The 26,496-nt window shown below is 40.3% G+C and overlaps 1 protein-coding gene across 1 annotated transcript in view; it reads right to left on the bottom strand.

Annotated features, from left to right (window-relative positions):
• Nucleotides 1-793: 793 nt before the first annotated feature.
• The window catches only part of FAM171A2 (family with sequence similarity 171 member A2), a 152,802-nt gene continuing 127,099 nt past the window's right edge, over nt 794-26,496 (bottom strand). The window contains exons 6-8 of the mRNA XM_053699979.1: nt 5,563-5,679; nt 5,007-5,130; nt 794-3,427 (exon numbers count right to left, since the gene is read on the bottom strand). Coding sequence (XP_053555954.1) covers nt 1,978-3,427; nt 5,007-5,130; nt 5,563-5,679 — 1,691 coding nt within the window. The 3' untranslated portion in view covers nt 794-1,977. The remainder of the gene's footprint in view (nt 3,428-5,006; nt 5,131-5,562; nt 5,680-26,496) is intronic.

Below are 26,496 nucleotides of genomic sequence, written 5' to 3'. Positions count from 1 at the left end.
GTCCTCTTTGCCTCCTCCTGCTGGCCAGGAGGGATGTTCCCAACAGTAATTGATGATTCCATGGACTCACCATATCTTAGGAAAGAAATCCTTAATTCAGTCACAATGGCCCAAATTACATCTACACTGCACTAAAGCCTAACTCATTCAGTTGCAGAAATTGTGCCATAAAACCTTTACTTTCTCTTGCCTTTCAACCAAAATGTTCCTGCATGAAACTTCTAAGTAGTATTTAGCGAAATCCTTCATGAGTGGATTTTACAAGCGCCTATTTCAGAACGGAACGCTTGTGTGGTACCTGCCCATGTTACCACCTTCTACTTTATGTAATATAATTGATTTAATTTGTGTGTGTGTAAACATACTTAATTCTCCTCCTATATATACCTTATCACTCACAAAATCCCAATGTCCTTCTGTCTCCAACTTCTAAAGAGAATGACCACCAGACATTAATCTGCATTGTATGTATTTTGTTCCTGTGAAGGATGTGGTCTATATGTGTTGAAGGATTTATAGTGGGTTGGAAGCCAAGTTTAAGTTAAGGACAGAATGTAGTGAACATGGAGGAAGACAACATGAATATTTTTGAAAAACAGAGAATATGTTGATAAATTAAAATGAAAAACAGCTGTCGGGAAGAAAATGAGGAGTCATCTCTACCATTATATTTGATAACCTTATTAAATGCTAGATGTTTCCACCAAAGAAACACATGCTTTGTGGTAGGCAAATACCAATCTTATATTCCTCCAGCATCTTGTTTGCTACTAATACAGATTTATAAACATACTTCTATTTTCACTGGTTTTATTAATAATGTTTGTAAGAAACTTTCATAATGACACATGATAAACACACGCTCCTTGTGCTATTTTCTTACGAGAGTTAAGGGACCCAGCATCTTTACTAATGCCCAATAAGTCTGCAGACCACAATACATTGCATTATAAGGGATCCAATTACAGAGTAATACTGAAATGTGGAGAGCTAGAACTGCACTAAAAACCCATTAAAAAAGGGATTATTGAGCACAGAGATATCATTACCGGGACAGTGTTATCTCTCTTAAAACTATGCTGAACATAATGCATTGCATGTTATGGGTTACCATGAATGTGTGACCAGGTTGCATTTCTATATATTTTACAGGGATCCTTTCACATTATAACTACAATGCATTATGATAAGGAGCTAATGTTACCCACAGAAACAAGGTAGAATCACGATGAACTAAAAGAAAGTCAGTGGCATTCCTAGAGGTTACAGCAACCATAATGCATTGCAAGCATTGAGTTATGGGGATTCTAATTCCAATAAGAATTACAATGACCAGTTTGCACTGCAATCTATGAGCTTCCAGAGACCATACACAAATGAAACACGAAGACTACAAACACCACAATGCATGAGCACGTTGGAGACATCATATACAGTATGCCTAGGTGGCTGCAATGCTTTGAAATACAAGGTAACTCCAGGAGAGATCATAAGGACTACAAACCCAAAAATACAATGCTGCTCCTACATCAGGAGCCAGCTTTGGGTATCTGAATGTTTTTGTTCTTCAGGAAAGTTGGGCAGGAGGCTCTATTCAGTCTTAGTAATAACTCTGTTTTTCCCCAGAGAGATTGGCTGGTCCCTGCACACGTCTCACGTTAAGCACCATAGCTCCCAGTTAGAGATATTTGTGAATACAATTTTGCATTTATAGCTTTGTCTGCATACATGTATGTAAGATAATTGAAATTATATTTACTATCAACATGTTTTATGCATATGTATTGTGGTATTCACATTACAGTCAGAAAATGTTCCAGTTTTGGAGCATGTGCCATGTGAGAAAGGAGCATTTGGGGAAGAGTCCTATCTTTCTCCAAACCTGGACTTCTGATTCTGGGGAAATTCCCATCTTTCTCTGAATTCTTTTATGAAGTGAGTGTCCTATGCACAGAATGCAAAGCAAAGGATTCCTTGTTACTTAACATTGAACACCATAAGTGGTCTTTCCTCTCTTTTCTGCCAGGGGCTTTTCTTATCTTGGTCATCTCCACCCTCTGACTGGTCATTAAGATCTTCATCTGGACTAGTCATGGAATCCCTTCGTAGTTCACTTGTACTACTACGGGAGCTGTCACCTCTACTACGTCCTCTCCTGCCCATAACTGGACAGGTCTCAGAACCCTCATCCAACAATGGGGTGAGGGAGCTGTCTTCTGGCGAGCAGCCCCCTCCAGTCCGACTCTCACTGAGACTCTGTTCACCTTCTTCAGCAAAGACTAGTTTGGAATAGGCCAATGAGGATGGTTGAAGTTGAGACCTTCCACCTCGCTCTTCAGGCCCAGGTTTTGATTTCATTTCATTGACATCAACCCCTGAGTCAAGGCTGGCGTCATTGCTGCGGCTCTTGTCCCCAGCCTGCAGGTCAATATAAGAATGACGCACTTGGGCATTGGAACGTCCATCAAGTGAAACAAACCATGCTCTTGGATGAGGCTTGACTCCCAGTTCCAGGAGTTTTTTCTCAGTTAATGCTTGAAGCTCTCCATTTAGCTGTGCCATGGTGGACTCATTAAATACAACAGGGATAGTGACAGAGCCACTCATTTGTGTAGTGTGTCCTCCCCAGGCCTTACCCTCTTGGTCTTGTGACTGACCAGATGCGCCTTGCTGGAAGGGATGGCCTTGTTGGAGTAACTGCTGTCGTTGAGCGTGATCTTGAGGTGCAAAGAGATGGGCATGTGAGACTTGAGAAGCTCCTGAATCACTTTCAGACTGGTCATCCCCTTGTCCAGAAGGGTTATCTTCTGATGATAACCTCACATAATGAGCTGGAATAACTAATGTTGGCATGGCATGGCGGTACCCACCTTCCTTCATATGATCAATTGAACCACAGAAGATCAGCTGGCCAGGTTGAGTAAGAGAAGTGGGGCGTGACAGAGGGTCTGCAGACTGTGAGAGCAAATAATCGGGAGGTTTTGAGTCTCCCATCACATGTTTGAAAGGTGGAGGTAGAGGAGGAGGAGATGGAGGGGTATCTCTCATTCCTCCTCTGCCACGTCTTCTCTGCTGCCCTTTCCCACCTGTACCATAGCCTCTTTTCAAGTCCTCTGAATCTAGCAGATCTCCAGACCGGGCAGACCTTAATGGATATTCATCCCTGGGGCCTGGCCTCAGTGGGAGGGTATCTGTGGAGTGTTGAACAGAAGAGCGACCACCCTGTTTGCAAAAGTCCTCACGAGAGGAATAGGCAGAACGCAATACTGGGGTTCGCAGGTCACTGTCAGCCGTGGATGTGGAGTCCAAATGGCTAGTGCTGATGAGGTTGAGATGTGAGGTTGAGGTGGCCTGGTCCCGTTTAGGCTCTGTGATGCCTGAAAGCTGTAACTTGTGATGCTGTTGCCTGGGCTTCAGACAGCGCCGCCTGTGTGAGAAAGAGATAAATTCATGAGAGGGTGATGAGGGGATATAGAAATAAAGAGGAGAAGAAGAAACAGAAAGTAGGTGACAAGTAGGGCTGCAACTAACGATTTTTTTCATAATCGATTAATCGGCCGATTATTTTTTCGATTAATCGACTAATCGGATAAAAAAAAATCAGTAATTGTTTCCTATATTTTAAATAGAATCCACATACTGAGTGTTACAAATATAAACTTCAGACTAAAATTTTACATTAACACAACTGCTTGTCCAATTTTTAAGCAGCAGAACACAGTTTTATAATTAAACAAAACCAAACCAAAAACTGTTTGAAAAGAGGTAGAACTAAAAAGAGGTAGAAAGACGTAGAAATGCAAAAAATCTCAACATGTCCACATGCTTCTGGCTAAGGCTGGTTCTCTGTTAGCAGGTATATTTCCTGCAGCAGAGAAGAGGCACTCAGATAGTGTTGAGGTGCTTGAGATGTATAAGTACGGTTTTGCCAATTTTACCAAAGTGCGATATTTATCTTTGTTAGCTCTTCACCAATGCAAAGTGTTTTCCACCTTGGCAAGGGGCCTCTCAATAAAGCAACCCTTGACTTCATTCTAACATAAAAAATATCTTGAATATCTATATGCAATGGTAAATAACCAGCTATAAGGTTAGGGGAAAATATCTAGTCTTCTCTAAAAATAACAGATATATATATATATATATATATATATATATATATATATATATACATATACATATACATATATATATATATATATATATATATATATATATATATATATATATATATATATACTTAAAAAAGGTAGAATCTGGTACATATTACAATTTATAAAAAAAAAAAAAAAAAAAAAAAAAAAAGTGCTAAGGACTTTATATCAATAACAGGACAAAGCCTTACACATTTATTTATACAGTACATATAATCGGCAATAGCAAGCAATACGCTAATAATTGTGCAAACAGATAATAGTGCACATCAATTTAAATAACTCCCCTCAATCTGGAGGCTAGGTGTAAATAACAAGCTCAGCACTATATCATGAAAAGCATAGTTCCAAATCACCTGATTTAATATAAACAATCCAAATGATGACTCATATCTGGGTTGCACATAAGCCAGGGGTAGTTGTAAACTTATACTGTCCTGAAAAAGTGAAAAGTAAACGTGCTTTAGGCTAAGGACATAACCATAAAACACAATACCATGTGTTCATTGGAGCGAAGCAGCTGGTGTTGTGCACAGACCAACTAATTGCAAACCAACTAATCGATAATGAGATTCGTTAACAACTATTTTCATAATCGATTAGGACGATTAGTTGTTGCAGCTCTAGTGACAAGATTTGTGAGTGGCTGAAATTTTTTTCAGAGATTTTGAACATGAAAGGTAAACAAGGAAGAAAAACAAACAAATAAGGCAGATGAGGGCAGAGTGAGAGGAATACAGTAAATATTTTGAAAATAAGAGAAAAGGAAGAAAACCCGGTATATGAGAAAAATAAAATATACCACAGAAGAGCATGAAGGAAGGAGTGTAGTGCAAAAGAAAAAGGCATTACCTGCAATAATATATAAGGAGACAGAGCAGGATGAGCACCAGGAGAGCAAGAGCACCCAGGATAGAGAGCAGGAAGATCGTGTGATAACCAGCAATATCCACACCTGTCATGAGGGACAACACACCTAGGGATGAAGAATGCAGAGTAAGAAACACAATAAACACAACTGAAATCCTAAAATGAGATAAACTCACACTGCAACACAGAAAAGGGGGGGCACACTGATAAACAGACGAAATGGAGGGAATTGCACCACAAAAAAGAAAGGGCTTCCATCAGTAGGTACTAGAAAATGCATTCTACAATTTGCATAATAAAGACGCTCCATTGTTGAAGTGATTTCCTGTCTGGTATTCTTCACATCAATTTCTCTCTTCTCTATGCCAAGTGCTCTTAGTTTTGTTAACAGGAAATATGCAGAGACTGGGCATAGGAAGAGAGTCCAGAATAAACAGAGTCAAGTTGTTCTGAGACAGAACCTCCTACTATAACAGTATATCACGCATTCAGGACAAACAAGTGGATTTGCCGTACCCCCGAGTTGTATGAGACTCACCACGGCCTGAAGAGGGAATAGCTGCTGCCCAGTATCCAAGCTTTGTAGAAACAAAGGACCAGTACAGCTGCTGACCATCTCTTCGCACCACACCCATCCCACTGCGTATCCAGAGACCTGAGAATAGAAGACAGGAGAAAAAGAACAGGGCGATGAACAAATGAAGGACAGGTAAGAAGGGTGCTTAAAATAAGAGACCCTTGTTAAAGGAACATTGTACTCTAATATTATCTCCTTTTTAATGTGTTCCCAATTATCTATTTTACCTACTGGAGTGTATTAGCCTAGCAGAATCTGTTGGTGCACTACAAATAACTGTTAATAATAATAATAATATTAAATTATCAACTAGCTCCTTCACCTTTATTTTCCCATTCAAAATAGATGATTTTGCCTATTGTATCCTGACCCATACTAAACATTTCTGAACTTAAGTTCTGGTTACAAAATAACCATGTAAACAAGAAGGTTTAGATAAAATAATGCTCACAATGGGGTGCTGTGACAGAGATTTACTAAATTGTTAATTTTTCATTCTCTCTAAGGCTCCAATGATCGAAAGTGCTGCAAGGCGGCGATATATTTAAAAGGGACCCAACGCGATGTCGATAATGCAAAATATTCAGAGCAACATTTATTTATTGTTTAGATTAGTTGTTTTTTTTAGAATAGGTTTTTATTTTTTGGACAGCAAGAGCTGTAACAACAATCATTTTTTAGTATAGAGTTATTTTTTAGTTTTTTTTTTAGATTAGGCTTTTTTTTGGGAGGTGGTGGGGTTACTTTTATTGTAGAATGGGGTTTTAGTTTTTAGCTGAAAAATAGCTATGTCACTTTAGGGCAATGCCCTACAAAAAGTCCTTCAAAAGGCTATTGTTATAGTAACTGTTAGTGTTAGTTTAGGGTTTTTTATATTCAGGTGTTTTTGTTTTGTTTTTTCTTTTTAAAGGGGGCCTTAGTTTTAATATAGGCAAAACTTTTTTATTTTTTTGGTAGTGTGAGGGCATGTAAGGAGTTAATAGTTTTGTTTTTTAATTTATATCCAATGTTAAAATGATATGCATATTGTATTTTAAGTATTGTATTTCAATTTAAAATGTAGTTATTTTTTATTGTTGTTTCTATTATTTTAAGCATAAATATATAATTTAAATGAAATAATTATGTTTAAAATAAACAATCAAAAATAACTAAATTTTCAATTAGATACAATACTTAAAATAATATGCTTTATACATAACAATGCATATCATTTTAACATTGGATATAAATGTAGCGACAGTTTCTATAGTTATAATAGGCATTTTTTTTAACTTTATTAGTCAGGTAGATTGCAGACATTACGTAGGTGTAGGCATTCTATGTGTGAGTTACCTGGGTGTTCCAGGGGGAGTATAGGGAAGACATTATGCAGGTGTAGGCGGTATTAAGAAGTTAGCTGGGCATTTCTGGGGAGTGTAGCTAAGACATAACCTAGGTGTAGGCAGTATTAGGGAGTTAGATGGGCATTCCAGTATAGCTAGAGTATGACGTAGGTATACCCGTTCTATGGGAGTTAGCCAGGTTTTACAGGGTAAGTAACCTGTACTTTGATCGGGATACATGGCCAGCAGTGCAATATATTCCAGTCTCTGAAGTACAGGTTATGAGTAGGATGTCAGCCTCTGAAGTACAGGTTATGAGTAGGGTGTCAGCCATGTTTGTCTCGCCACCTTTTCAGTGGCGAGATTTTACAATGTGAGGCAGTTAGTGTAGGTTTAGGGCAAGTAAGGTCACACAGGCAATATTTGAAGTGTTCTGGCAGAGAAACCGTTGGCTACTATAACGACAGATGGACTGCAAGGCCAAAAAGGTAGTTTCTCGTTGGTCTGTCGATGCTTTGAATACCGGGGTCGAAGATGTAAACCTGTCTGCTCTGGCGAGATGATCTTATATGTCTTTTTAGACTTTTAAAAACATAATTTATGCTTACCAGATAAATTCCTTTCCTTCCAGATAGGGAGAGTCCACGGCTTCATTCCTTACTGTTAGGAAATACAACACCTGGCCACCAGGAGGTGGCAAAGACAACCCAGCCAAAGGCTTAAATATCCCTTCCACTTTCTCATTAGTAGGAGAAACATTAGGGTATAAATGGTGCCAGAAAAATAAAATAAATATAGGGAACCTCCCATAGACAAGAAAAAACGGGCGGAGGCCGTGGACTCTCCCTATCCGGAAGGAAAGGAATTTATCTGGTAAGCATAAATTATGTTTTCCTTCCTAAGATAGGGAGAGTCCATGGCTTCATTCCTTACTGTTGGGAAAACTATACCCAAGCTCCAGAGGACACTGAATGAATAACGGGAGGGAACAAAAAGGAAGAGGTGGACTCTATTCTGAGGGCCCCACAGCCTGCAAAACTTTTCTCCTGAAAGCTACTTCAGCCGAAGCAAAAACATCAAACTTGTACAATTTTGAGAGAGTATGTAAGGAGGACCAGGTAGCCACCTTACAAATCTGATCCATAGAGGCCTCATTCTTAAAAGCCCAAGAGGAAGCCACTGCTCTAGTCCCGTTATCCTCTCAGGAGGACGATGTCTTGCTGTCTCATAAGCTAAGCGGATGACACTCCTTAACCAAAAAGATTGGCAAGTCGAAGTAGCCTTCTGCCCCTTACGCTTTCCGGGAATAGACAACAAACAAAGAGGAAGATTGTCTAAACTCCTTAGTAGCCTGAAGATAGAACATCAAGGCGCGAACCACATACAAATTTTGAAGTAAGCGTTCCTTTGATGAAGAAGGATTAGGACACAAGTAAGGAACCACAATCTCCTGATTGATGTTGTGATCTGACACAACCTTAGGAAGAAAACCTAATTTAGTACATAAAACTGCCTTATCTGCTTGTGTATATTGAATATAACCACTGTGCCAGTTAGATTTGACTTGTGTCTAGGAACTTGTTGCCATTAACTTCTAGGACTAAACAGTCATGAGAAGGGAACCCCAAGGGGAACCGTGTGCGGGGTGCGCTGAAAAAGGTTAATACGTGGTATTGGTCTAAAAACAAACCATAAAGTTCATGTGAGTTGATAGTGCTGAATCTTGCAATCAAATATACTGGCGGCAAACGCTCCTCTGGTCTTCGGAAAGGAGATATCTGTAATTAGAAATAAAAAAGAGGGCGCCACATTGCGTGATATTGTTGGCTCAAAGTCCAAATGGGTAATTATTATCGTCGCTTACCGGAGAACGATGCACCGTATTGTAACCGGTGCTGACAGGCAGGCTAACACTTTCAGTGGTTAGCACACTGGGTGGCCTCCGGCAGGTTGTACACAGCTGGTGCTCAGCGTTCACTTGATTGGTGTGCGTCTATGCAGCTAGCGAGTCAGACACAAGGAAATAAAATCAATGACACAGCAATTGATAAATTGAGCTAATGATGTTCTTTGTTGTTGTCTGTAGAAAATGCATTGAGATGGGCGGCAGCAGAGCACGTCTGCCGTAAGCATTAAGCAGTTTGTTGTGGCACTGACTCAGAAGCAGGTTCCTGCGTGGTGCAAGTGTAGTATTCAATGAATCTCAATGCATTTTCTACAGACAACAACAAAGAACATCATTAGCTCAATTTATCAATTGCTGTGTCATTGATTTTATTTCCTTGTGTCTGACTCGCTAGCTGCATAGACGCACACCAATCAAGTGAACGCTGAGCACCAGCTGTGTACAACCTGCCGGAGGCCACCCAGTGTGCTAACCACTGAAAGTGTTAGCCTGCCTGTCAGCACCGGTTACAATACGGTGCATCGTTCTCCGGTAAGCGACGATAATAATTACCCATTTGGACTTTGAGCCAACAATATCACGCAATGTGGCGCCCTCTTTTTTATTTCTAACTTCTAGGACTGCCTGTCTGCATATATATGTTTTTGCTACTGTATTGTGACTAACAGTTTGTACAATTGCTCTCCTTGTATACTTGTTTGAAAACTCAATAAAACAGTTGATTACAAAAAAAAACTGCTTTATCTGCATGAAAAATCAGATAAGGGGGCACACATTGCAAAGCAGAGATCTCAGAAACTCAGGGCAATGAACTGGAAGTGCTGGTCCAGGAATGCAAACCACAGGAACTGAAAGTGTTCCCTGTAGATTGGAACATGAAGGTAAGTGTCCTTCAGATCTATAGTGGTCAAAAACTGGACTTTCTGAACTAAAGGAAGGATGGACCTTATCTCCTTGAAGGAAGGGACACTGAAAAATTTGTTTAAGCACTTTAGGTCCAGAATTGGGCGGAAAGTTCCCTCCTTCTTTGGGACCACGAAAAGGTTTGAATAAAACCCCAAACCTCTTTCTTCTATAGGCACCGGGACAACAACTCCTAAGGAGGATAGATCCCGAACGCACCCTAGAAAGGCATCCCTCTTTTCTGGTCTGGTAGACAGATTCGAGAGAAGGAATCTGCCCCTTGGCGGATGAGATTTGAAGCCAATCTTGTATCCCTGAGATACCACCTCCAGGACCCACGGATCCTGTACGTCCTTGAACCAGGCAACTAACAAAACAGACAGTCTGCCCCCTACACGATCCGATCCCGGATCGGGGGCCACCCCTTCATGCCGATTTGTTTTTGACTGGCTTCTTATTCTGCTTGGATTTATTCCAGGACTGAGCAGGCTTCCAAGTACTCTTGGGTTGCTCTGGCTTGGAGGAGGATTGTTGTCGTTGGGATTTGTCAGAACGAAAATTAAAAGATTGTCATCCCTTAGACTTGTTCTTCTTATCTTGTGGTAGAAAGGCACCCATGCCTCCGGTAACCATAGAAATAATGGGGTCCAGGCCTGGACCAAATAAAATCTTTCCCTTGAAGGGAAGAGAAAGGAGGCTGGACTTAGAAGTCATATCCGCAGACCAAGACTTCAACCAGAGCACCCGGCGGGCTAGGACTGCAAAGCAAGAGGCCTTCGCATTTAGGCGAATAATTTGCATGTTCGCATCACAGATAAAAGAATTAGCAATTTTCAGAGCTTTAATTCTGTCTTGAATATGCTAGAGGAGAGATTCCACCTCCATGAGTTCCGACAAAGAGTCGCTCCTGCAACCACGACAACTTCAGCCGCCGGTTGAAACAAAAATCCTGTATGTTGAAACATCTTTCTCAGAAAGGTTTCCATTTTCTTATCCATCGGCTCTCTATACGAAGTACGTTTAGCAAGTGTAGAGAGAGCACCATCCACCTTAGGAATGGAGCCCCACAAACCAAGTTGAGAGACTGGGACCAGGAACAACTTTTTTAAAGTAGACGAGGGGGAAAAGGAAGAACCAATTCTTTCCCATTCGTTGCCATCTTAACCGGCACAGGAAAAGTCAAAGGAACTTTCCTGTCTTCGTAAATGCTGTCTAATTTAGGTATCATAGGTTATTCAGGAAGCGCGGCCTCTGGAACATCTAACGTAGACAGAACCTCCTTAAATTAAAAACGCAAGTGCTCAATTTTAAATCTAAAGGATGGTTCCTCTGCAGCAGGAGGCTTAGATGCTAAGGACTCCGACCCAGAAAGTTCACTCTCTGAAGCTACAGAGGTTAACTCATCATCAGAGTTTAACCTTTCTCTTGCATTTGTTAGAGCAAGGTAATGCACTTAGGTCCGCAGACACCGCCATTTGTAACTGCGTGGCAAAGTCCGCAGGAAGAAGGCCCCCTCCGGCTGGAGGATTAGATGTGCTACTGGGAACTGTATATGGAGTGGATAATGTAGGAAGGGTAGTAATCTCATGGGACGCCTGAGAGGTAGACGGCTCAGAGGCATGTTAAGGCATGTGGGACATAATTAAGTGGGCAGGAAAAACATGGCCTCCTCACAATATAAACAGGCATGATTTAGTACAGAAGGAGTGCCTTCTAACATGTCAGAGTCCTCCATAGCTCAGGTTATACCCACAGAAGGACACAAATAAAAATGTTTTATATTATAGAAAACTGCACCTTTATACTCCCAATGCCTGGGACAACTGAGGCAACGCTCTCCTCAGGTTCAAGTCACAGCCGGAAATTAACATAGACCTGTTAATACAAGTACAGCAAGTAATAGGAGCTGTGCAACACTTTCAAAAACAAAAGTGAAACCTGTTTGTTCCAGCCAAAAACACAGTCTATCACCCCAGGAAAAAAAACACAACGCAGCATGTAAATAATTAATACACTGATTAATTAACCCCAACTGCTCAATATACCCCCTTTAGAGGATATTAAGCCTGGATTTTATCAAGGTATAAAGGAGCCACACTGTGACCCTGTTATAGCGTTTTATGTGTAAAAATTGAAACAATCTTACCTCCAGGATAAATGCTGTGGAACAGAACACAGCCTCTCAAGTGTGACAGTCTTATAGTAGCGCTCCTGACATGGACTTGAGTGAGAGAAAGCAGGCAGTGAAACTCGTCAACACTGATTGCTTAGCAGTAGTCTGGATGATTTTGCAGAAAAACTTTCCCTGCATCTCCAGACTCTAACTCATAAATACTCTCACTGAGAGGTTGACATGTGAGGTAGTCAGAGGCGCTAGTTGTATTCCTATGCCACGTTCCAAAGAATCACACTCCTCCTAAGTGTAAAGATACAATTAAAAATGGTATGAACGGGTGCTAAAAAGCTAAGGTATTATTACTATTTTAAACCCAAATGCAGGATATACTCTCTAATTATGTCAAATAAACAAATAAGATTGAAATATCCTAAGTGTGTACTCTAATTAATCGTATATGAAGGCAAAAAGACTATGCAAGAATACATATAAATCTAATAAACAATTATTTGAATTGATTAAAAATCCCAATAAGCGGGTTAAACACAAAAGTAAAAATTCTTCTAAAAAATAGGGACGTCTCCCTTAAAAGATTAACAGTCTTAGGAAATAGGTACCTTTTTGTTGTTAAAACAATTGATGTCCGTGTTAGGACGACTCACTGTGATCCAGGGCGTATTTGCGACCTATTTGAAGTCCTGTTTGTAGCAGTCGTTGTTTCGTTAATAGGAACTAACAGCGTGAAGCCTTTGTGTGATTCCGTGCTCTCCCGTGCGTCAAGTGACCTGTCTCGACCGTGCGTGTCCACACTCCCAGGAGTTACACAGGTGTGTGAAATGAAAAATGTCCTCCTTTCCACTTTTCCTTCAGTAATCCGAGTTAGTGCATCTGTGTAAGGTACAGAAATGTGCAAAGTATACAGAAAGTGTAGTTTTTATCAGAAGTTCGTAACCTCTTTTTTACCTGATAAATGTTTTTCTTTCTTGGCACAGTGAGTCCACGGATCATCTCTAATTACTATTGGGAATATCACTCCTGGCCAGCAGGAGGAGGCAAAGAGCACCACAGCAAAGCTGTTAAGTATCACCTCCTCCCTTCCCTTCAACCCCAGTAATTCGACCAAAAGAAAAAGAGAGAAATTAAGTAACACAAGGTGCAGAGGTGCCTGAGGTTTACAACACAAAAACCTGTCTAAATAAATAGGGCGGGCCATGGACTCACCGTGTCAAGAAAGAAATACATTTATCAGGTAAGCATACATTTCGTTTTCTTTCTAATGAGACGGTGAATCACCGGATCATCTCTAATTACTATTGGGAATCAATACCTAAGCTAGAGGATACAGATGATAAGGGAGGAAAAAGTGTGTAGAGCGGACCAAGTTGCAGCCTTGCAAATCTGTTTCACAGATACGTCCTGTACGTCATCAACAAGCAGCAGATTCGGATTCCGGCTCCTTCAATAGCTCCGATGGAACTGTGATGTCAGCCGGTGGCCCCGCCCCTTTTTTAGCATCAGATCAGACGGCGCAGAAAGGCGGAGGAAAACACGCAGAAGGTCCTGCTGGAAGAGGAAAGATGAATACACGCCAACAGAAGCGGAGGAGGTAAATGTTGTTAACCTGTCCTCCAAACCTTTAAGCAACACTGAGATCAAAGTGCTTAATAAGGGATTATCGTTTTTGCCCCACAGAACTGCCTGACACATTTGATTTAAATGTTGACCTAACTCGGTTCTTTAGGTTACTAAGGTTGAAAGCCTTTTTCAGTAATATACCTCCAACACAGACTATAGATCCAGCTGTGTTACAAGATACTGAGACTGTTGTTAAAGATATTTTGGATGTTGCTGCGTTTGGTTTGTGCAATAAAAGCAACTTCACTCCCCCATGTACTAACTCTGGGGTAGAAACATTTATCAAGGTTGTTGAAAGTCAGTATAAGGCACTAATTAATAAAAATAATAGCAACAAATGTGGATATAATACCTTTAATTTAACCGCTGAAGAAAAATGTGTGTTAAAAAATTTAAAAATGGATACTGCTATTACGATTAAAAGTGCTGACAAGGGCGGGGCGGTTGTTGTCATGAATACAAGCATGTATATAGTTGAAGCCTTGCGCCAATTACAAGATACATCAGTCTATACCAAACTGCCTGGTGACCACCCCACTCTTAAGATCCAAGCCCAATTTAAATCTATGTTAGATAATGCTTTTCAACACAAAATCATTAGTAAAAAACTTTATGATTTCCTTTTTATTAAATATCCTATTGTACCTGCCTTTTATTTAACCCCTAAGATCCATAAAGACCCAATTACCAGGGCACCCCATTGTGGCTGAAATTGGTTCCATCATGAGTAATGCCGCTAAATTTATGGATCGGGTACTGGCCCCCTTAGTTCAGAAGGGTAAATCATATATTAAAGACACAAGTGATTTTTTGGATAACATCAAACAATTTGAAGGCTTGAGTGATAATTCTGTGCTTGCCACATGGGATGTTTGCAGTTTATATACTGTTATTCCACATACTGTGGGCATTGATTGTGTTCAGAATACACTTGACACATGTGACAAATACAGTATATCACAAATAGGATTTATGATGAGCTTATTGGAGGCTATCCTGACCCAAAATTATTTTCTTTTTAACAAGATGTTCTATTTGCAAGAGACAGGCACAGCGATGGGGTCCAATGTGGCCCCAACCTATGCCTGCCTGGTAATGGATCACATTGAGGAGACTGTCATCTATAATCACCCCTTATTCCAACAGCATTGTTTAGCTTGGTATAGGTACATAGATGATCTGTTTATTATTTGGCAGGGACCTATTGTATGTCTTACACAATTGAGAAATGATATAGAAAGATCAGTGTCATTCATACAATTTACATCTAAACAAGACAACATACAAATTGAATTCCTAGACACCTTGGTATATAAGGAAAATGGTCAGTTAAAAACTGAACTATTTGTTAAAAAAAACTGATCGAAATATACTACTTCATAGGGATAGCTTTCACCCACCAGCTACCTTTAGATCTGTGCCTAAATCTCAATTCTTACGAGTTGATAGGATTGTATCGGATCCTATTAAAAAAAGAATGTAGATTGAATGAAATTCAATCCAAATTTGAAAAACGGGGTTATCCCAATACTGAGTTACTGCATGTGAGATCAAATTTCCACAACAAACATCATAGACCACAACATGACAGACTTACCTTTGTCAGTACATATAATACTCTTAGCAATAAAATACAAGGTATACTTAAGCACAATTGGCATATCCTAAGAGATTCTTGCCCTGACATTAAGGAGTTCAGTCAAATACCCAGAGCTGTGTATCGCAAAGGGTACACATGTGGTAGAAGGATAACTAAGGCAGTTGCTAATTCAGATACCAAAGTATCTCCATTCTTTGGTAAGCCTAAAAATGGTACCTTTCCATGCCTTGGGTGTTCCCATTGCAACAATGTCATTAAAGGTGATGAGATCTGTCATCCCTACTCAGACTGTAAATTTAAAATACAAGGTTACTATACCTGTAATTCATCTTATGTTGTGTACGCCCTAAAATGCCCATGTGGGCTTCTTTACATAGGTGAGACCACCCAAAGAATAAGGGATCGTATTGGTCAACATAAATCTAACATTAGAAATACAGGCACTAAAGACCTTCCAGTACCAGCCCATTTTTTACAAATGGGCCATCAGGTTAATCAATTACGTTTTATGGTATTAGACCAAGTTAAAAGAAAGCCGGGGGGGGGGGGTGATAGACAGAAAGACCTGTTCTACAAAGAGGCTAGATGGATATGGAAATTAGACACATTACATCCCAAAGGCATGAATAGGGATTTTGATCTCAACCCAATTTTGTGATTGTTTATCCAGATTAGCTCAGTTATTATAAATAGTATATAAAAAAAAAAATTCTAAATAATTCGATCATATTCCTATATAAGAAGTGGTATGCAATATCTTGCTGTACAAAAATCTTTTTGCTTCCTTTTCATATTGTTTTTAATCTAGGTCCCTTAGGGACACATTAAAAAGGGCACTATAGGGTTAAATTTGCTGCTGAAGTTTCTCATGTGAGATTGTTATAACCCCACCCATCATGTGTGTTCCCATTGGTCCTTGTTTTAACTAGCATTGCTATATATTGTCTGTATGTGCATTATACTTGTAGCTTGACAAAGGAGCAGGTGCCCCAAACGTTGCTGTTTGCCTAATAAAGGTTTTTTCACTTCCACACTTGAGAGTGCAACATTTTCTTTTGGAGTTTACTACTTTGGAGCTAAGGGGTATGGCTCTACATTTGCTTGCACCCACCTTGTTATCTATTGGACATTCATATATTTAAAGGTGTGCTGGTCCTACAATTCTATTGGTCCTCTCAGGAGGCTGCTGTCCAGCAGTTTCATAGGCCAAACAAATTATAATCTTTAGCCACAAAGAAAGAGAAGTAGCCGTAGCTTTCTGACCCTTGCGTTTCCCAGAGAAAACAACAAACAAAGCAGAAGACTGGCGAAAAATCCTTAGTCGTCTGTAAATAGTATTTCAACGCATGCACCACATCTAGGTTGTGCAGCAGGCGCTCTTTGTGAGAAGAAGGGTTAGGACACAAAGAAGGAACAACAATTTCTTGATTAATGTTCCTATCCGAAACCACTTTAGGGAGGAACCCTAACTTAGTATGCAGAACTACCTTATCCGAATGAAAAATAAGGGAATACACACTGCAACGCCGAGAGCTCAGACTCTATGAGCAGAAGAAATTGTAACAAGAAACAAAACTTTCCAAGATAACATCTTAATATCAAAGGAATACATAGGCTCAAATGGAGCCTGCTGAAGAACTTTAATAACAAGGTTAAGACTCCAGGGAGGAGTAACAGATTTGAACACATGCCTGATCTGACAAAGGCCTGACATAAAGATTGCACATCTGGTACCTCCGCCAGACGTTTATGCAACAAAATAGACAAGGCAGATATTTGACCCTTCAAAGTACTTGCAGATAAGCCCTTCTCCCGACCTTCTTGGAGAAAGGACAACATTCTAGGAATCCGAACTCTACTCTAAGAGTAGCTTCTGGATTCAACCCAATACAGATATTTACGCCATATCTTATGGTAAATCTTTCTAGTTACAGGTTACGATCCTGAATCAAGGTCTTAATAACCGACTCAGAAAACCTGTGCTTAGATAGAATTAAGTGTTCAATCTTCAAACAGTCAGCTTCAGAGAAACGAGATTTGGATGAAGGAAGGGCCCTTGAAGTAGAAGGTCCTTCCTCAGTGGAAGTCTCCAAGGTGGGAGAGAAGACATCTCCACTAGGTCTGCATACCAGATCCTGCGAGGCCACACCGGTGCAATGAGGATCCCTGACGCCTTCTCCTGTTTCCCTAGGAGAGATGTTCCTGAGTCAACCACCAAGGAAGAGAATCTCTTGTCGCCTGATCCAGATGTAATCGTGGAGACAGATCCGCATAATCCCCTTTCCATTGCCTGGGCATGCATAACTGCAGAGGACTGAGATGGAACCGGGCAAACGGAATGATGTCCATGGCAGCTACCATCAGACCGATAACCTCCATACATTGAGCCACTGACGGCCGAGGAGAGGACTGAAGGGCCAGACAAGAGTCGAAGATCTTTGATTTTCTGACTTCTGTCAGAAATATTTTCATTGATAAGGAATCTATTATGGTTTCCAAGAACACTAACCTTGTAGCTGGAATCAAGGAACTCTTTAACAAATTCATCCTTCCATCTGTGAGAATGCAGAAAGGATAACAACATCTCTGTGTGGGAGTTTGCTTGTTGAAAGGATGGTTCCTGAACCAGAATGTCATCCAGATAAGGCGTCACTGCAATGCCCCACAACCGGAGCACCGCCAACAGGGATCCCAGGACCTTTGAAAAAATTTTGGGAGCTGTGGCAAGGCTGAATGGAAGAGCCCCAAACTGGAAGTGTTTAGAAATGCGAACCTCAGAAACTTGTGATGATCCCTGTGGATGGGAACATGCAGGTACGCATCCCTTAAATCTACTGTTGTCATGAATTGAACCTCTTGAACCAAGGGAAGAATGGAACGAATAGTTTCCATCTTGAAGGATGGTACTCTGAGGAACTTGTTTAGACTTTTGAGGTCTAAAATTGGTCTGAAAGTTCCCTCTTTTTTGGGAACCACAAACAGATTGGAGTAAAATCCAAGACCCTGTTCCTGCATTGGAACAGGAACTATCACTCCCAGGTTGGAAAGGTCCCGGACACAGTGTAAGAATGCCTCTCTTTTTATCGGGTCTACAGATAATCTTGAGAGCAGAATCCTGCCCCTGGGAGGAAAGGTGTTGAACTCTAGTTTGTATCCATCGGACACAATGTCCACCGCCCAAGGATCCGTAACATCCCGAACCCAGACCTGAGCGAAGAAGGAAGGTCTGCCACCCCACAAGATCTGGTCCCGGATCGGGGGCAGACCCTTCATGCTGACTTTGAGTCGTTAACAGGCTTCTTAGATTGCTTCCCCTTGTTCCAAGACTGGTTGGTCCTCCAGGAAGCTTTGGACTGTTCCTGCTTGGCAGAGGGAGAAGAAAGCTTACCTTTGAAGTCTCGAAAGGAACGAAAATTACTCTGACGTCCTTTCTGCTTTTTCCTCTTATCCTGAGGGAGAAAATGACCCTTTCCTCCCGTAATGTCGGAAATAATTTCAGCCAAGCCCGGCCCAAACAAGGTCTTACCCTTGTAGGGAATCGCCAAAAGCTTAGACTTAGACGATACATCCGCAGACCAGGACTTCAACCAGTACAGCAAAACCAGAAATCTTTGCTCCCAGCTTAATAACCTGTAGGGAAGAATACGTAATAAAGGAGTTGGCAAACTTAAGAGCCTTGATCCTATCCTGGATATTCTCAAGGGGAGTATTTGTCTGAATAGAATCAGACAACGCATCAAACCAGTATTTTCCCGCCGCGCTGGTGATGGTAGCAATACACACCACAGGTTGCCATTGTAAACCCTGGTGTACATACATCTTTTTAAATAACCCCTCCAACTTCTTATCCATAGGATCCTTAAAGGAATAGCTATCCTCTATTGGAATAGTGGTTCTCTTAGCCAAAGTGGAAATTGCCCCTTCCACCTTGGGGATCGTCTGCCAAGACTCCTTGATAGAGTCAGCAATTGGAAACTTCTTCTTAAAAACTGGGGATGGAGAAAAAAGGGATACCAGGTCTCTCCCATTCCTTAGCAATAATCTCTGTAGCCTGGTCTGGTACAAGGTAAACCTCCACCATGGAAGGTACATCAAAGTACTTGTTTAGCTTACTAGACCTCTTAGCATTGATTACGACAGTAGTGTCGGAGTCATCAAAGGTAGCCAAAACCTCCTTTAGTAACAAACGGATGTGTTCCAGCTTAAATGTTATGACTTCAGCATCAGAAGAAGGAATTACACTGTCTGAGTCTGAGATTTCACCCTCAGATGCCACAGAAGTATCTTCCTCCTCAGACTTCTGGGAAGGAACATTCGGAATAACCACGACTGTGTCAGAAACCTTACTCACTGATTCCTTAGATTTCCTCTTGCAATTTCACTGCAGCATGGGAAAAGCAGACAGTTACCGCAGAAGATATGTGGGTAGCAATGTCTTGCAACGTAACTCCAATCGGAGTGTGAGAGGAAGCGCAGGTCACTGCATATGTAGAGGATAAAGTTTGCACACTTGAGGAGAAAGCTGCGGCATATCTTGAACAGGAGACCCCTGAACAGCATCCGCCTTAGACAATGATGGCTCAGAATCAAAAAGTCTATCCCTGTAATGCAATGTTTTCTGAATACATGAGGAACAAAAAGGGATTGGTGGTTCCACATTAGCATCAAAACACAAAGTACAAGTAACCTCTTGGTCCATCTTTACCCAATAAATTAACAAAATAAAAAATAAAATACTTTAATTTTGAAACTTATGGCAAAAAAACGTTACTATCCCTTTAAATTTTAAAAGCTTTTTATTTCTTAATGCAAAAACAGTGGTTCTAGAGCACCCCAGACAGCCTCTACACCTCATCTAGTTCTGCTGAGGTACCTACCTGTCCTGCTGGTTGCGGGAGTCAATAGATAGAGAAAATCCGGACTCAATCCAGAGCTGCTCCCACCGGTACCCGGCGCCCGCTATCACTGAGAATGCAGAGCTGCAATAAAGTATGACACCCTTTCGGGACTCAGGAAGTGATACATAAAAAAGCGTGCAAAAACTCTTTGCCGCTTCAGAAAAGACTTGTCCACCTTGGGCGTATCAAGCTGAACCTCCCGGCCGGCATTAATCTTCACTATGAAGGTAAAGCCACAGAGAGCAAGTAAAAAACACTACCACCCTGACCGGAATAAAAAACAAAATGAGCTTATGTCCCCAGTGCCTGCACAAACTGCCTTACATTATCCTATTAACCCCTAATAGGATTAATGCATTTGATGTCCCATACAGAGCTAACTGTTAAAGTGCCAATATTTTTTTTTTACCTGCTTAGAAAAAACATAATTTATGTAAGAATTTACCTGATAAATTCATTATTTCATATTGGCAAGAGTCCATGAGCTAGTGACGTATGGGATAGTAATAACCAAGATGTGGTACTCCACAGAAGAGTCACTAGAGAGGGAGGGATAAAAAATAAAAAGAGCCAAAATTAAATCCACATCCAAAAAAAATAAGTTTTTCTCATAATTGAAAAGAAAAAACTTAAAACATAAGCAGAGGAATCAAACTGAAACAGCCGCCTGAAGAACTTTTCTACCAAAAACTGCTTCCAAAGAGGCAAATACATCAAAACGGTAGAATTTAGTAAATGTATGCAAAGAAGACCAAGTTGCTGCTTTGCAAATCTAATCAACTGATGCCTGATTCTTAAAAGCCCACAAAGTGGAAACTGATCTATAGTAGAATGAGCTTTGATTCTCTGAGGCGGGGCCTGACCCGACTCCAAATAAGCCTGATGAATCAAAAGCATTTCAGATAAAATGATTAGCATGGGGGGCGAAGCCTGACCACACTGGAAGATGGTCGCGCACTATTAGGGCTCCAGCAACCATAACTAGCAAATTAGCTTTTATTTAGCACTGAACCTTTTGTAAAGACAGCAGTGACCGGGACAGCCAATTGGGAGACACTCACTACTAAAATACAGATTGCTTGGGCTAAAGGATCACAGCTGAGAGGAGGTGAGGATACCCTGAACCTGCATTGGAGAAGTATAGACCATCGGGCTGTTACTCCATGTGGGCAACCTGAGCTGATAACCCTAAGAGCAAACAGGCTGTAAAGGAAGCGACTGGGCTCATATGCCGCTACTGACCCGCTGAAGAATACTGATCCCACATCTGATTACCTCGCTACTGAGGTCCGATCATCAGCAAGAAGGGTTTTGTTGTGGCTCTGGGTTGCAGTGTGAGAGGAGCTGAACGCTAAGCCGATACTCCATGTGGGGAGATAGCTACGAAGGGAAGCTAGACTCAGAGGGAAATCTTGTGGCTCTCTTTCGTTGCGACTCTACAGACAAAGCTGGGAACGGTGATATAGCAGTCCAATCGGTGCATGCTAACAGGGGGTAAGCTACCATAAGCTATTACAAGTTTTGAGTGCTGTAGGAAAGATCGTAGGGGAACACGATTACCTGCTATCTAGAAGGAAAATACCTTAAACTTAAAACGCTGCATTATTCACCTCTTGCACACCACATCATAGGAGGAGACATTTAGTTCTTATAGCTCCATAAGAAGAAGACCTTTACATGTGAAACTACATAGAGGTATAAAGAGAAGGGTATTTGGCAACTGAGTAAGGGGTGCAAGAGACCATAAAGCCATGCTAGTAGAAGCTACATAAAAAGCATGGCTCCTATTCTGTAACACACAGATTTTTTCATCTACCTCATAAAGAACACCATCATGTGGAATATTAGTCTTTTTGGAGCGCGCTTTCTATAAGTCCACATAAGCTCTCTCTGGTTACATTGACACAGGCTCAGCATATATGTTTATATAGATTATGCATAGACTCGCTGTTCAAGCAGGCTCCCCTATCTTGATACTTTTTACTGTTATAAACATAGGGGCATGTCCAATAAAAGAGGGAATAGGGCAGAAAAGTCTGCTCCCAGCAAGCTTATGAACCAGTACCTAAAACTATTAGACTCTGCTAAGAAAGCTAGCGGGGACGACATGGTGGGGGCGAATAGCAACCAAGGCCCTGCTCTGCCTCATAGTGAAATCAATCATTTTCATTTTGTCACCAAAGAGGACATACTTCACCTCTCCTCAAAAGAGGATATTAAAGGAGTTATGAGCGAAATGAGAAGCCTGTTTGGCGACCTTAGAAAAGATATATCAGCACTTGAGACAAGAATTCTAACAGTGGAAAAGACTTCCAAAGATAGCACATCTTCTTTACACCAACACTCTGTGGATCTACAAAGCCACGCAGACAACCTGCAATAGACAATAGAGGACGCAGAAACAACTTGCGCTTTCACGGGTTTCGTAGGCTGTTGCCCCGCAAAACATTGAGGGCTACCTCCAAGCCTTGTTCAGGATCATAAAGGAGTCTCCTTCATCCCCGGAGATACCGTTAGAAAGGGCTCACAGGGGCTCTTAGGCCCAAACCACCAAACAAGGCACCCCTGAGGGATATCATTGTCAGGTTCCTCAGTTTCAAGGACAAAGAAGAAATACTCCAAGGAGCCCGAAGAAAACATCCCATCACTCATGCGGGTGAGGAGATACAGATCTTTACCGATTTATCACCATTGACTCTCCAAAAGAGAAGAGATTTGGGCCACATCACAACTATTCTACGGAATTGCAAAATTCAATATAGGTGGGGGTTTCCGGTTTCTATCATCGCCAACCATAACAACAAAACCTCCATCTTCAGACCTGGCATGGATGAAAGGATCTTTTTTGAACAGTTATCGATTCAGGCCCCTTCTCCCAGTGGATTGAGGCAGGAGAATGCAACTCCCCCCTCAAGCTCTTCAGGAGATCAGACCCTTGGGGAGAACAATGGGTAATGTACTGTAATGATTTGTTTGCTGATTAACAGGTTGCAACATAGAATAAGTTATATACCACAGACTCTCTTTTTTGTTTCTGGCCATCAGATCGAAGACTACTTAGTTTGGCATACATTGCAAAGATGAGGCCTTAAGCCACTGTTTTAATATTGTTTCTGGTTTCTGCTTTTCCCTTGTTTTGGGTAGAATGTTAAATCTGTAGCATCAATGTTGGAGCCTTAGCAGATAAGGAACAGGAGGCCCAAACCTACGTATGCTAGATATCAGGTTCCCGATAATATGTACTTCTTTCAATTTTTAATAGATATGGCAGTTAATCAGAAAGAATTTTCCCACCGATATACTTGTTCAAGTATTTTGTCCTAGTTTTTACAATAACCTTTTTATTTATAAAGTTCCATAAAAGATTTTGAAAATGCAATGACATACATTGGCTGGATCTTATAAGGTAGCAACTTAATTTGCTTAGTTTCCCCCTTTAGAGAATTATGATCCCTGATAACCTTGGGATAGGGGCGGTAGTGTTTCCCAGTAATGAAAAATTTATTCAGATATGAGAGACAAGTCTTAGATAACTATCTTTCTTTTGCTATAAGAATGTCTCTTTTTCTCTTTTCTTTATCATATAGCGCATAAAAGTTAACCATGAGATCCCTTCCTTCTTAAAGGTTATTCAGCGTATTGGTTCTAGTTTGCTCCCGGTCGCCCTACTAATTTTAAAGTGCTATAAGTATATGTTAACTAATATAACTTACGTCAGTTGAGGGGCTTTTTCCCTTATTATTTGTATCTATTTCTTTTTTTGTTGAAAATTGTTATCAATAAGAGATATTAAGTTTATCATATTGCTATTGTTTGTCATTTAACTGTCTAATTTCTTAAGGTCTGTACAGAGATCTTCCTCTTTACCCTATTCTCTTTTCCTTTTCCCTTCCACTCCTTATCAACATTTCCTAACCTTACCTCTAGCCTTCTCCTTTTTTTTTTTTTTTTGTGTGCTTTCCTCGAAATGGCTATCCAAACTAAACCCAGTAAATTTATTGACCACTCTATTAATCTCACTACCATTAATGCCTTAATGACCCGGGTAAAGGCTCTATTGCCTTCAATGAGTTAAACAAATTACATATCTCCATATTATACAGTCTGATAATTACACAAAGCGCAGATCTGCTCCCAAACTATACAGCCCGCTGGCGGGATGATTTGGGTTATGAGATAGAGGCCGGGTCTTGGCTGAAGGCATTTAGACTTATTAAGAAATCTTCAGTGTCCTCAGGTATTCAGGAGACACATATCAAACTTATGAGTAGATGGTACATAACACCTTTTAGATTACATAAGATATACCCGGCCCTCATCCCCACGTGCTGGAGGGGATGCGGTGAACAAGGCTCTCTTTTACATATTTGGTAGTCTTGCCCTAAATTATCAAGCTTTTGGGAGGGGGTAATCGAGAAAATGTCTGAGATCCTAAACCTTACAATCCCGAATTCACCTGAGAGCTTGCTTTTTATTTCATTGCCAAAGACACAAAGCGAAGCACATTTAGCTCTTTTGTTAATAATGATCACGAGCGCTAAAAAGCTGATCCCTAAAAAATGGAAGACACAACACCTCCCCTCTCTGAAAGAATGGCATTCTCAGGTCGAGGAGGTCCTCCTTCTGGAGAGATATCACTATCTGAAAACCCACAAATTAGCTGTGTATGAATTGATTTTGGCAATATGGCACAACACCATATAACTTCGAGGGGGTCACGGACTTACTCCAACACAAAGATGAATCAGTCATTGACTGACACTTGTGTACATATGTGAAGCACTCGCATTCCTCGCATTCATTGTTGTGTTACTGTGAGCTATTATACACTCACAGTAACACGGCAATGAATGCATTAAACTATCTGCAAAAGAGACATAGTTACGGAGAGGAAAGTACTGCAGCTAAAAGAACTTAGTGAACATTAACTTGGAAAGCTATCATACAGACCATGCATTGTAACAAATACAAACTTAAGGATAAATTATATCAGTAATATACGTTACAAATTAGATGGTGTCAATTACTTTTCTTAAAAAGCGGCATTAAATTTGTTACTAATATCAGCCAAGACCGAATGGTATTACACAAGCACTTCTTATACAAATTTATAAGCACGCTCTGAATACTTATATTCCGAGTCAATATATATACGTTATTTAGTATAATCCTCTTAACTATATCAGCTGTATAAACATCCTTTTATACATTGTAACGAATATAACTTAAGGATAAAATTATATCAGTAATATATGTTACGAATTATATGACGCCTATTAATTTTCTTATAAAGCGGCAGTAAATTTGTTACCTATATCAGCCATGGCTGAATGTTAATACACAAGCACTTCTTACACAAATTTATAAGCACGCTCTGAATATTTATATCCTAAGTTAATATACATATGTTATTAAGTATTTAGTACGATTGTTTCAACTATATCAGCTGGATAAACATCTCCTTACTATAGTTTAATTTGAGCTCTATATCGGAAGACTATTATTCTTTAGATTTGATTCTATACTGGGGATCTCCTTTTATAACTCTCAGCAGTTAACTCACCAGTGAGGTATTATTTATATATGCTGACTATGGATTAACAATGACATCCTAGGTCAGAGTTTTCGATAACTACTCTCACTGATGGTGGAATAACTAAGAAACTTCTGCAATAGATAACACCACAATTTTCCTGTGTTTTTAAGTCATTTTCTGTGTGTATGTTAAACATTCCCCTTTTTTTTAACAAGTTTCTATTAAAGATTATATTTTAAAATATATACACTTCCCCTCCCATAATTTCTCCCTACCTATCTATCCAACCAGGCCTGAAAGGAATGTGAGTGCTTCACATATGTACACAAGTGTCAGTCAATGACCGATTCATCTTTGTTCTACATACATAGTACATAGCACCCCAGCTTATTACTACGATATTGAATCTATTAATTTTTAGATCAATAACTGATAATGTATATTAGCATCCTTGCCATTCCATCCTAGTAGTGCCATTAGTACCCCTGTTTTTTCTTTACTCCAACACAACCTTTAGATTAAATTAGAGTTCTTTCTTTAGCTTTGTTTTTTTCTTTTTTCCCTTTCTTCTCCATCTCTCTCAACCCACTTTTTGTATCTACCAACTCCTCTCTCTTCCCCTTGATCCCCCTTCACCCCCCCTTCCACACATTTCAAGAAACAGATCACCATTTTTATATACAGAACTGCTCTAAAATGGAAAAACGTCTAAATATCTGTAATCTCATTCTTGACTTTGGATGAGAATGAGACAGTTATATATAGATGTTTGTAAAGTAATTTAATGCCGATGTCAAAGAAACATTTGTTTGTAATTGTTTTCAACACCCAGACAACGGGTATCTGTACCTTGGTTTCACATCAATAAAGCTTTTTGAAAAAAATAAAAATAAATGATTAGCATGTTGAAGCAAGCAAACAATGCTAGACAAATCAGGATCTGTTTCCTGTTGCGCTAAGCTTTCCAACCAAAATG

The sequence above is a fragment of the Bombina bombina genome, chromosome 1, assembly GCF_027579735.1.
Source record: "Bombina bombina isolate aBomBom1 chromosome 1, aBomBom1.pri, whole genome shotgun sequence".
In the NCBI taxonomy this organism is placed as follows: Eukaryota; Metazoa; Chordata; class Amphibia; order Anura; family Bombinatoridae; genus Bombina; species Bombina bombina.
Note: the sequence above shows the minus strand (reverse complement) of the source record. Positions and strands in the feature narration are given on the sequence as shown.